This window comes from Anolis sagrei, chromosome 3 (assembly GCF_037176765.1).
Source record: "Anolis sagrei isolate rAnoSag1 chromosome 3, rAnoSag1.mat, whole genome shotgun sequence".
In the NCBI taxonomy this organism is placed as follows: Eukaryota; Metazoa; Chordata; class Lepidosauria; order Squamata; family Dactyloidae; genus Anolis; species Anolis sagrei.
The window spans coordinates 144564018-144577749 of record NC_090023.1 but is presented as its reverse complement, the minus strand read 5'-3'; the positions used below and the strand labels follow the sequence as shown (position 1 = coordinate 144577749).

General features: G+C 38.0%; 1 protein-coding gene across 1 annotated transcript; it reads right to left on the bottom strand.

Moving 5' to 3' along the window:
- Window positions 1-2566: 2566 nt before the first annotated feature.
- On the bottom strand, window positions 2567-11799 carry CCDC122 (coiled-coil domain containing 122). Its single transcript, XM_060766860.2, has 4 exons — window positions 11683-11799; window positions 7080-7475; window positions 4757-4873; window positions 2567-2723 (listed from the first exon to the last, which is right to left on the bottom strand). The coding sequence occupies exons 1-4, from the start codon at window positions 11797-11799 to the stop codon at window positions 2574-2576; spliced, it is 780 nt and encodes a 259-aa protein (XP_060622843.2). The 3' UTR covers window positions 2567-2573.
- Window positions 11800-13732: the final 1933 nt, after the last annotated feature.

The window sequence follows — 13732 nt, the reverse complement described above, 5'->3', positions numbered from 1 at the left end:
GAACATCTCTAGGCCTTCCAACATAACACTGTGGTCAACTGTCTCAGGAAGGTGATAACAGAAACACACCAGAGATCTAATGAGTTCTAGGCAGAACAATATAATCAAATCATGAATAGTCAAATCTGCAAAAATCAAAACTGCAGATGTGGGAGGATGACTATGTGTTTTGTAACAGAATAACACAGAGAATAGCGTGCTCATGAAGCTAGAAGAGTTAAGCTGTTTGCAACAAAATCCTCCTATCCAGAGCAAGTGTATCATCTCCCAGAATCACAAATTAATTTCAGAGTCCGGTGGATTCCTTTTGCCCCATATACTGGTGTGGGAATTATGCGGTCCTCTGGATGTTGCTAAACTGCAACAACCAGCACTGCTGGCAAGAACTATTAAGCCATACAAATCCCACCCCTGCCAAGCATGAATCCTCCTCTATTGCAAGGCTCTGGGCTTGACCTGGCAAAGATTTCAGGATTTTATAATGATAGCTGATATTCCTTAATTTATGGCATGGAAAATACGATCGACATTCTCTGTCTGCCTATGGTTTCTGAATTCCAAATTTCAATCTTCACATACCCTGAAAAACATTACTTCACATATCTAAAATATATACAAGCATGCTCAGAAATGGTTGACACGATTCAGTAATGCATACTTGCCTTTCTGTAAGTCTTGAGATTTACTTTAGGAGAAGAATGTTTACAATTGAAATAGTGACATGATGCATCCATCAAAATGGCGGGATCTCCTTCTATGGAAGTTTTTCAACAGAGGTTAGATGCCATCTGTTGGGATTGCTTTAATTTTGTCATCCTGCAGGGCAGGGGGTTGGATTGGAAGGTTCTTATGGTCTCTTCTGTGTTTAACTACATAAAACTCATGTGCATACACATCTGAATAAATGAAGCATGATATTTTACTAATTTTCTAGATCCAGACTAGTCACAGCTTTGCACATAACATCAATCTAGAACAGAGCTTCTTAAACTATGGCTTGGGATCCCAAATGGGGTCATCTCCTTTCTATCCATGCACACATGTGCATATGTCTCTAGTTTCCCCTCCCTCATGTTCACACATTGGCCACTCGTTGGTTTACCTTCTCTTTCTCTCACTCCCTTGCACGTCTGTCACTGTTTTGCTTCCCTTTTTTCCTCGCTTCTCTATGCCTTCCTCTTTTACACACACAGCATGACTTTCTGCTTTCCTTTCCCTCTTTTGCATGAGCGCCTGTCTGCCTCCTTTCTCTGTCTATTATTATTATTATTATTATTATTATTATTATTATTATTGTGCTGTTGCGCGCTGGGCCTATGACAATGTCTGTTTACAGGACATGCTTTCTGTATGCCCAACGGGATGCCGGGGTGCCTCAGCTGAAGGGTCCCATAGGTTTCCCAACAAAAAGTTCTGTAGAGGCTCAAAATAGGTTCAACAAAGTTCTTTATTACGGCTTAAATCTTCTAACAAATGAATTAAATGATATATAATCTTGAAAAACTGGTATCTTTCTCAATCTGCCGACAAGGGACAGGCAACTGCTTGATAAACTGTTCCTTTCCTCTTTAGGGAAACCTTCCGACCCCTCCTTGGGCAATCTTTCTTTACCCTGCTGGCATGAGGCACCAACTCCCGGATCCAAGCTGCGTTATGGATAGCCCGAGTGGTCCCTTACCAGGCAATGGTTGCTGTAGATCTGCCAAGCTGGTGTCCTGTAGATTTGCCCCACAAAGGCCGTGGAACCATTCCTTTATTTTCCAGCAAAGCTGGCTGTATTTCCCCAGCAAAGCAGTGGAACTGTAACTTTACTCCCAAGCAAAGCTGGCTGTAGATCTATTTCTTTAACCCCAGCAAAGATGTAAGAAGTGAAGCTTTTTGCAGGTGGGACAGAGAAAGTCCACATGTCCTGCTGTAAGGCTCCAAACTGTGAGACTGAACTAAAAGTCCCCTTTTCCCTCCAAACCTGGGGAAAGGGGCGGATCTAAAGGCTCTAATGATGATCTAATGATGAGATTTACTTTAGGAGAAGAATTGTTTACAATTGAAATAGGGACATGACTACAACCTGGGGAAAGCTACCCAATTGCAAAATGCATGACCCAAATAGATTCATGCAAACTAACAGTGCAAGAAAAGGAAATTCAAACTCCTAGCACTACCGTGCCAGCACAATTATTAACAGCATTTACAGTATTATTTTATACACACACACACACACACTTGGGGTTGTGTAAACATTTCTCGGGCAAAAAGGGGTTGTGAGTCGAAAAAGCTTAAGAAGCGCTGTTCTAGAACGAGCTTTATCCGGCAGCTTCTTGGGCCTAATTAGTAAGTTGGTATTAGTAAGTTGTTACATTTATGGCAAATCATATAATGGGTAATTGTCATCTTTTTTTTCCCTCAATTTTCCCTCAATTTTTCCCATTAATGCAGTTGCGTGTGGATAAAAAATGATTTTTTCTATATTATGATTGTAACTGAAAATATTATAACATTGGAAATAAAAGATTTAGACATTGAATAATACATAATATTTTAATTTCTATTAGTGGTGAATAAATAATAACCCCTTAATCTGTTGTTCCAAGGAGCTTTCTTAGTTCTGCTGCTTTTTCTTCCATTTGCTGAATATTCCACTGCCACTGCCTTCTTTTGGATTGAAGTTTATTCACTTGACAATGCAGACGTTTTAGTATAGCTTCGTATCTTTTATTCTGAACCTAATACAGTATGAACAAAACAACAAAAGATGCATTAGAACATAAGTACACCACTATTTGGGTTACAAATAAGTTCTCAGATGCAGACTTGCACACAATTACTAGGTTACTTGTATACAGAATAACATGCTTAAAATAGCCACACATTTTAAATTCATAACACAATCCTATTCAGAAGTAATTTGTATTTATTTCTATGTGTCTTACATTTTTATCTTGCAGCATGAAAGAGTGATAAGCATTGAACCAAAACACTGAATCATATGCTTTATAAACAAGGGATTGCATCGTTCAGGCAACACATTAAGAAGAAATGTATGATAATAATACAACAAAGGCCAGGCGTTCAACAGATATAAATGGATGGCAGAAGCATTATAGAGAACTCTTGAGTGATACTAAATTAGCATGGGAAAATGGTCTAAATATTTCAATTCCAAAGCAAAAGAGATGTAAATGGTGGTATTATTTGCCACATCATTCTATATTGGCTGTGGTAGAGCTATCTTTTATAGACTCAGTTCAATATTAGCATTTATTCTTTGTAAATTGTGTTGTAATTACAACCAATTACTCTCATTTAATGAGCACCCATGGGGATTGGTAGAGACCAGATAAATTTGGTTTCTGGTTGCTTGAGAGTTACTATTAAAAATAGGCCTAATTAATATTATACCCCATGCGATATTATACCATAAACTCTGTACTGACTTCATATTAATATTGAAATGCAGTAATGAAAAGATAAAAAGATAAACTTAATGTAATACAGTTTTACTATATTATAATTTACAGCTTTGTAAATTCGGTATGCAATTTTAGTTCTTTTTGCCAGTTGCTTGAGAGTTATGGTTGCTTGATTTCTGGTTAACTGACAGTCTGCTGTATCTCCATTATTTTGGCAAGGATGTGGAAATTAGGCTTTCTGGATCATTTTTAAATTTTCAAAACTCCAGGGTTTTTGGTAATATATAATACATAATAATGGCCCCCTGGTGGTGCAGCAGGTTAAACTGCTGAGCTGCTGAACTTGCTGACCAAAAGGAGCAGGAGCGGTGTGAGCTCCTGCTGTTAGGCCCAGCTTCTACCAACCTAGCAGTTCAAAAACATGCAAATGTGAGCAGATCAATAGGTACTGCTTCTGCAAGAAGGTAACAGCGCTCTATGCAGTCTTGGCAGCCACATGACCTTGGTGGTGTCTATGGACTACTCTGGCTCTTTGGCTTAGAAATGGAGATGAGCACCAACACCCAAAGTTGGACACAATTAGACTTAATGTCAGGGAAAACTTTAACTTTACTGAAAATGCATAATTAGTAATATAACAAACCATTATTACACTGACCAACACACATTTTGGAGCCTCAAATGTTAGCCCTGTTTCTAAGTATATTTGAACTGCTGATTCCAAAAATGACACAGATTTCCCTCTATCGGCTCTAGCTTTTGAGATATGCCATATACCACTCTTTACTGTGCTTGGCCATAAAAAATCAGGATATTTTAATGTAGTGTTTAAATTAATATCTTTTAAGCAAGAAAGACACATATTAAAATTAAAAGACAAGTGTACTAATTATTTCATACAAAATTCTTTGAATTAACATTTAATATTAGAAATTCAACCATATCTTTAAAATCAGAGCTGATGTGGCCTATCCAATGGAACCAGTGCCTCAAATAACCCTAGGAACAGGCCTAAAAACCAAGACAGTAAGAAAAAAAATGTTTTTGGTTGGGCTGTGTTATCAGTATTAAAATGGACATTTCAAATTCATTACAAAAATGTAATTGCATTGTTGTCAGCAGCCACTTGAAAATTGTAACCATGTCACATTCAGCAAAATAAATTATCATTGTGTATATTTCTGGAAAAAAACAGGGACATACCAAGAAAACTTGGAATTTTAATTTTATACTATAATAATGGTTCAATAAATACATAAAAATGCATTAGGTTGAATATTGTTTTCTAGAACACATGAGCCACAGCAGAGCTAGAAGCAGATCCTATTCCAATTACTGAAACTGACCTCGATTTCTTTTCGGAGCCTCGCATGCACATTCTTTTCATCTTGAAGTTCATTTTCTTTTTCACTGATAGCTTCCTTCATTACATTAATGTCCTCTTTCAAAGAAATCATTTCATCCTATTAGAGATAAATATATGTCATAAATAGCAATATATCCACACCGCATATAAGAGACCCAAAGAACAGGAGAAATTTCAACAATTCATTCCTGGTTATTCCCCACTCCATTCCTGCCTGTTTGTCATTCTCATTAATAACCTCTAAAGTCCCCTATGGCTCAGGTCCAGGTTATTTGGCTGATTGCATCTTCCTGTATGAACCTGCCTGGGCCCTGAGATCCACAGAAGAGAGGCTCTTCTCTCGGTCACACTTCCATCACAAATTTGGTTGCTGGAAAAATTAAAGAGGACCTTCTTGGTGGCTGCCCCTCAACTCTTGGACTTCCCTCCCTGCTGTCCTTGCAGGCTAAAGCCTTTTTATTTAGACGTTAAAGGTACAGGAGCTTGCCCCAATGTTTACCCCACCAACCCTACAATCCAAACATAGGAGACAAAGACTGCTCTCTAACATAACATACTGGCATCTACAGGCTACAATGCCCAGTGTCCTACGAAGTTAGCTGGCCTTGACATTATCCACTCTTCTACTCAGCTGGCTTCCTCCATCCCAGCCATGTGTGGAGGCGTGAGCAGCAGAACAAGTCCATAGCTGTATGAGCAGCTGGCTGCCATCAAGAAGGTTTTACAGGATGATGATGATGATGATGATGATGATGATGATGATGATGATGATAATAATAATAATAATCTTTATTTATATACTGCTTTATCTCCCCAAGGGGACTCAGGGAGGTTTCCAAATCATAAAAACACAAGAACATACAAAGTAAGCAGAAAACATAAGCACAAAATTATCAATACAGGGTAGGTGGTAGCTGCCGTAGCTCTTAGTGACCCAGTGGCTTTGGGAAGAGCAGGGCTCAACTTTGGGAGGTCATCATACTAGAAGGGGAAGCCTATAGTAGCACCTTCTTCCTGTCATGTTCTGTAACATTTTGTTTTGAAAGATGGAGAATTTACTCCGTCTATTACACCTGATGTGCCTCTGCCATTTCTACCCAAATCATGTATTTAATTCCTCATTACACAACTATCCTCCTCTTTTAATTTTGTTGTTGCTGTAACTGTGCAATTTCAAGTCTTTGAATTTCTGCAATTTCACAATTCTTTAAAAACTGTGACATAAGCACTCCACTGATGGCAGAATGGGAAGAGATGGCTGTTGTCTCCTCCCATTCTGTCATTCGTGGAGTGCCCATTTCACATTTTCTTTTTTTAAAAAAAGAGCAATTGCAAAGGTTGAAACTGCAGTTTTAGCAACATAAAAAATAAAGAGGAAATCCTTATTTACCAGTCCTTCCCTATGTCCAATGAGTACAAGGGCAGAAAGAGCATAAAAAGACCACCCACATTCAAGCCCCAACTGAAATGTCAGAAAACAGCCAAATGTCCCATTTCCCATCCCACAGAAAAATGTCAGTTTCTGTTTCTAATCACAAGACGAGTGGAGTCAGTTCCTGCCCATCTTTCAACTACACCCGTTTCAACATGCTGAAGAGATGTAGTCCCACGACCAAACCACGGAAAGGAGCATGCGTCATTTGATGGGATCTGTGGGATGTCATATTTGAAATGTATAGAAACAGAGACCACCCACCATGTTATGAGGTCCATTATGACAGCGTAGAACCATATAGAAAAATGCATTGGGAAAATAACAAAAAAGAAAAAAATAAACCAATCAAGTTCTGCTCTTCATGCAAAGACTCACACATCCCTAGAAGTTATATTTTCCAAACATTTTCACCTTACAGAAAGCATTTTGTTCATTTTGAAATAAGAGAAAAGTGGTGGAGGAAATGTAGCTTATGCCCCCAAAAAAGTCTGAACCAAAGTAATTCAAGCTTGTCAACATTTTTTGGGCGAGGCTAACATTGCCCTCACACTGGTTGATCATTATTAAACCCCTAAGGACTACAGCTGACACTGACAACTTCGGAGTAGAGACAATACTAGTTCTGTGTTGTCTTTAAGTTGCCCCCCTTAAAAAAAAAACCCTTGGGTCAGCTGCAGTTATTGAGCTGGGCAGTGCACTGTAAGCATTTCTTGCCTCGGGATAAAAAGATCAAGCTGCAGCTCTGTCTGCCCTCAACAGAGAAAAAATAAACATATAATCACACAGGCATGTCTTCAGTGTAATGCTTCCATGGAGCAAATAAACTGTTTGTTGAGATGAAATGTTTGAAAAGGCAAATTATATGGACCTGAATTGGACTAGTATGCACATCTGGATGCTGAAGAGCAGACATTAGCACCTCTCTGTGTGCTATCATCTCTTTGACAGTGGATCTTTTTTTAGTGAGCTCAATCATGAGTGGTAATTTGCTTTCCATCTTGTCAAAGTAGTCTTTGTGGGCAGTTATTTTCTGGTAGTAGGCATTGTTTCTTAGAAGCATAATTTGAAACTCTTCTTGTAGTGTTTCTGTGTCAAATTTCAGCTTTATATTCTCAGCACTCAGAGCAGTAATCTCAGCCTCCAGTTTTTCACAATTATGTTTTGTACTTGCTATGGCTTCGTCTTGATAATAAATTTGCCTTTCTGTTGCCTTTCTTTCTGATACAACACAATTCATTTGCATCTCAAATTCCTGAAGTTTAGTCTACAGAAAAATACAGCAAGAAAAACATCAGTATATAAGACAGTTCAAAGTTAATAATTTGGATCAAAAATCATGATTTTCCAGATGTTATTGAATGGCAACTCCCAGCGGCTCTAGCCAACACAGCCCTTGAGGGCTGTGTTATTTCCAATTGCTAATTCAAACTCACAATACCACATTATCAATATACAGGCAGTCCCCAAGTTATGAACAAGATTCGTTCTGTAGGTTTGTTCTTAAGTTGAATTTATATGTCAGAACAGGTACATTTTTAAGTGTAACTTCAGCCATATATATATATATATATATATATATATATATATATATATATATATCTGTCTGTGTGTGCGTGCATGTGTGTTTTGGATAGCATAGGGATCCAACACACCTATGGTGTTTGTTTTGCTATCTGTAGCCATGTTCAGATTCCACCTCACTTTCTGTTCCTGTGATAATTGGATTTTGAAAAAAGATACTTGTAGAAACAAGGATTGGTGATAAAGTTTGAGTGAGACATCTTTTCTGCATGATAACACTTTCAGAAGTGAATTTCCCTTCCAAGGGGTAGATTTCTCCCACTTCCTGTTGTCTTACTCCATTCTTAACTATGAGTCTTTTATAAATTGGATGTTTGTAACTCTGGACTGCCTGTAATTATGGAAATAGATTATTTTTAGTTAACAAGATCCTTTTATTTTAAACATAAAAATTGTGAAAGCATCAATATGATCAAATCAATAAAATAACCTGTGCCCCTGGAAGATCACATTTATTATAGCATGATAAATGACTTATCTTTAAAGTGAGACAAGACTCTTTGGGCTTTTTGAGTCTCAAGTATCATAGTCACACTGAATCTATGGGAATGTCCTAAGTCAATATTTTATGAAAGAATTCTGGACTCCATTAATCTACTGTACTTGGGACTAAAAACTAGATCTTTACCCTTAGGTGTTTTTGCTACAGTAAAGGAATATGGTTATCCTTCCGCAAATCACTGGATGTTAAAAGTAAAAGAACGGTAAACATTTCTTCCTGAAATATAGCATCCCAAAGCACTAAGATTAAAAAGCAAAAAAAATTAATGTGATTGGACAGTGCTAATCTTGGTGGCAGAAGTATTTTATAAAACTGTGGGAAGGATTTTGTATTTGCCTGCAAAGTAACCTTTCATGAATCGCATTGAATATTGCTTCACCACACCTTGGATTCCAAGGAACAATGCCCCAAATCACCACAATCACCTAACAATGCCCCCACACCCCTAACAATGGAGCAAACAAGAGGTCACAGAAGATGCCCAGCGCCCTTTTTTGTCGTTTTTCCTGGGAACTTGCCTCATCTGCAGCATCTATTTGGACCCCTTCTGAGAATCCTCTATTGTAAGTAACTGCACTTTTTGTCCATCAGCCAGTAATCCCTTTGTCTGGCTGGCATTGAACCATTGACCACTTATCAAACCACATTCCAGCCAGACACACCCAGTTTCTGGGAAGACAGAAAACTTCAAATTGAGCAATGACTTATTAAATTTCCCACTTTGCCTCTGGTTGGCTCAGAGGCAGAAGCAGATTCACACTTCCTCCAGTGGAGCGCCAGATCCTAGCCAGCACCTTCCAAGACCAATGGGAAGCCATCACAAAAAAATTCAATTGTACTGTACTACTCATATGTTCTCTCATGTCAGCGCTTTAAGCACTAACTCTGCCAGTGTTCTCTTTGGCCACTGAGAATTAAAGATCTCTGCTTTTGTCTTCTACCCGTCTGTGTCCTGATTTGGCCTTTTGAAAGTAGCTGAGGCACTCTGGGTTTTTGAATCCACAATTTAGTTAAGCTGAGATCACTCAACAGCTCTTCAATATGAAAGATGGTTGCATTCTAACAAAAAGTTTATTTTCCCCTTTAAAACATGGCAATATCCCCATGTTTTACTTTGTTTACTTGTTATATTCACATTTTAAAACAGTTTTGGGGGGCACAAGTTTACACATAAACAAGGCATGGTGTTTTACAAAGAAGCTTCGAAGGTGAAAATATTGTTGATTTCTCCTTTTTATGAAGTATAGCTGAAGCATTTTCTGCATAGTCCACTGTAAACACTGCATCTTGTTGCCAAGAGATTTTTGTAAATGGGTGGCATTTGGAAATCTTTTACTGTTGCCAAATTATTGTGACCCTTGCCATTGAGCTAAGGGGACCCCATTTGGGGTCAAAACACAAAGTTTAAGTAGCCCTGCTATAGGCAATTAGCATATTTTCTAGTAATTTATAGCTTATGAAGCACCTGACATGAGATGCAATTTATCGGATATCCACTTGTTATACTATATAGGGAGTCATCTGTTCTAATATAAGTCTTTTATTTATTTTTATTAAAGCATATTTTAAAGATTAGTTGAGGTTACAATCTGTTTTAACAACTGTGGCTTGGATACTTTATCAGTTTATCATATCCAACTATCCATAATACCTTCTGTTTTACTACATGCCCTCAGATGTGCACAGTGCAAATTAAAAAAAACCCCTATATTATCCTCTAAGATTAAAAAAGCAGCCACTGTTCACATATATGGCATATAAAGGTAACACTGTTGTTTGTCTAGCTGTACTAGCATGAGTAGTTAAACTTACTGTAATGTCTGGGACATTGATATTAGTCCCCACAGTAGTGCTATGCAACCATGCTCTTTATGTATTTGTAACAAGATACCTAACTGTTCTCCTTAAGCAGCAGAAGCTGAGAGATTATCTGCATATGGAAGCACAGTCAGGAGAACATTCAAACTCAAGAGGCAGATGAATGGTGACACATATTTCCTCTCCCTTATGACTTTTCTAGATGCTGTATCCCCAGTAGGAAGGCAATGAAGTTGTCAGCTAGATGGCTTTGTGCCAGAGCGCTTTCTTAAGACGAACAGCCTACATCCCAACAGAATTCACATTTCCAATCAAAGGAACTTCTTCCCACCAAGAAAAAGGTGAGAACTAATAATCCATTATTAGTACCACACTTGGAACTGGTCCATATTGGAACTTTCTAACAGCCAAATATGATATTTATAGCTTGGGAAGAGTGAAACCACTGGGTTTTTTTTTAACCTGAGCAATTGGAAGATGCTCAGGTTATTTGGACATTCCGCCTGCCATCTTCTTGTTATTTGGTAGCTGATAATAGGGGAGAAATGTCTCAAGATTCATTTTGGAGGAAGCTTTCAAGTGACCTCTAGAACAGTGGTTCTCCACCTGGGATCCCCAGATGTTTTTGGCCATCAACTCCCAGAAACCCTAACAGCTGGTAAACTGGCTGGGATTTCTGGGAGTTGTAGGCCAAAACACCTGGAGACCCACAGGTTGAGAACCACTGCTCTAGAAGGTCTGAAATGTTTTTGTTTACCATGGAAGGCTTACTTGACTTGGTGTTTCACTTCACATCTGTTTTGGATAAAAGATTTGCTAAAACAGATTGAACTGCTCTCCTTTTTTGTGGCACAGAAACCAGTCCTTACTCTTTCTATGTCATTTCTTCTTCTGGTACCAAAGTTTCTGTTAAAGAAATAACAACCAGGAACATGCCTACTTAACTAACTGAGGTATACCTGCACAGGATTTTTCTTACAAGCCTTGTTTAGAAGGATTTACTATTCCCTTCCTCTGAAACTGAGAGAGTGTGACATGTCCAGGTATGCTTTTTAAAATTGATAATGCAGATTGGCAAAGAGATACCGTATGATGAAACAGTATGGAACAGAGGTGTGGCATACGCCTTGAATTACCATAATATTATGGTGAAAGTTAGGGAGATTCACAAGATCCAGCTCCTGCTCCTCTCTCATCTTAGTTAATGATCTGTTTCCTTTAAGCTTTTAAAAACAATAATGTCCTGTTACAAAAAAATTAGTAAATTGCCCCCTTCTGCAGTTCCAACCCACAGAGGAAGAATACAGATTTCCTCTCTGTCGATGCTGAAAGGCATTCAAATAGGACTCCTCCATGCCCTCTCCTAAAAACACCACTGTTGGAGTCCAAAAATATTCTCACCTTCAAATCAGGATGAGATCTGAAGCTGGAACTTTCTTTTGTGTAAATATGTGCTTTCAAGTCACCTACTGACTTATGGCCATGAAATGTATATAGGGTTATCTTAGGCAAGGAATACTCAGATGATTTTGAACTGTAAAGCAATTTTCTTTAAAAAGCATCCTATTACCTGCAGCCACTGAAGAGTAGTTTGACTTCTTTGTATTTCAGTGGCTTGAGTATTCTGTTGATCAGCCACTTGTTTTACAACTTCAGCTAATGATGAATTAGTTGGATTAGTAGCCATGTTGAGAAAATAAGGCTGCATTGTAGAAACAAAGAAAAGGTGAAACGCCTTTAAAATTCTGATCATAAAATACATGGTTAAGATTGGTGTTGCCTCCATAATCTTTAAGAATTCCTGGAGGAGAAAGTTGCAGCTGACTGGCAGAAGACAAATGTTGTCCCCATCTTCAAAAAGAGGGAAAGAGAATCCAAACAATTGCTGCTCAGTCAGTCTAATATCAACACCAGGAGTGTTTCTAGAACAGATTGTATAAGTCTGTAAGAACTTATAAAAATGCCATGATCACTAAAATTCAGCATGGGTTCCTCTAAAACAGATTATGCTAGACTAACCCTCACCCTTCCTCCCTCTCTCTCGGTAAAGTTTGAAGCTTAGTTGATAAAGTGGATACTATGGAGGTAGCATATCTTGATTTCAGTAAGACTTGTGATATTCTTGCAAGCAAGGTAGTGAAATGAAAGCTATCCAGTGCTATTGTTAGGTGGATTTGTAATTGGGTGGCTGACTGAACTGAAAGATTATTCACCAATGGCCTCACTTCATCCTGGATAGAAGTGACTCAGAATGTCATGGCAGAAAATCCAACATTATTTGCTTTGAACTGGAATATATGGCAGTGTGTACTCAGATATCCCAATTCAAAGCAGATATTGTGGGATGTTCTGCCTTGATATTATAGGTTATATGGCTGAGTGGAAGGGCCCTGAATTATCTGAGTCCACACTGCCATATATTCCAGTTCAAAGCAGAAAATGTGGGATTTTATTCAGCTGTGTGGAAAGGGCCTCTGTACTTAATTAACAACTTAGTACTACTAATAAAGTACTACTTTATCAATGTCTTGGATCAGGGCTGTGGAACTCATTTTCAACAAGGGCCACATCAACCTCATCGTTGCCTTCAAAGGATCTTTAAATCCATAGACAGAAAATCCGTGGATACAGAGGGACAACTCTTTTTAAACATGCTGGTTGGTGCTATTTAGTTTTTAAACAGTTTGAGACCCTAGATGTTATTGAGCGACAACTCCCATCACTGTTAATTATTCGCCATGTGACAGATGCCATGTTTGAATTGCAGTCAAACAACACTTGTGGTTCTGAGTTTGGAGAAAAATGAAAGGGCATTTTAAGGTCAAACATCACATCCACAAGCCTTGCATCTAAATTCAAATCCTACTGCCAGACTAAAAAGAACAAACTACACCTTCCAGATGTTCCTGTATCCCAATTCCCATCAGTTCTAATCAGGATGTCTAATGATGAGGGATACAGGAGTTGTAGTCGAGCATCTGGATGGCCACAGAAAACAGCACAAGTGACTTAGGCTGGATCTACTCTGCTATATAATCCCGTTTCTGAATCCAGATTATCTGATTTGAACTGGATTGTATGACTCTACACTGCCATATAATCCAGTTCAAAGCAGATGATCTGGATTCAGAAATTGGATTATATGGTAGTGTAGATGGGGTCTAAAATTTTGGAATAGAGGGCAGGCTTATCAAGTTTGCCAAATTGGAAGGGTGGCTTATTATTTCCCAAAGGAGAGGTTCAGAATCCAATATGACATTAACAGATTAGAGAGCTGATCCAAAACTAACAAAATGAATTCCAGCAAAGATAAATATAAGGTCCTATACACTTAGTCCCTATCTGCACTGACCATTTAATTCAGTTCAAAGTTAGATTCAAACGGGGGCTGCCAGACAACAGGCTTCCATAAAAATGGGTGAAGGAAAGTTATATGATATGGAACAAGAGATTCAAAATGCAGGAAAATATATGCATTTTAGCAGAAAGCAATGTATATATAAATATATTATATTGATAAATATAAATACTGTAAATAAATAAATATAAGATGCTACATTGAGCCAATCTGTATGAAATAATGGATATTATTGTTTCATTATTTCATATTTTAAACATTT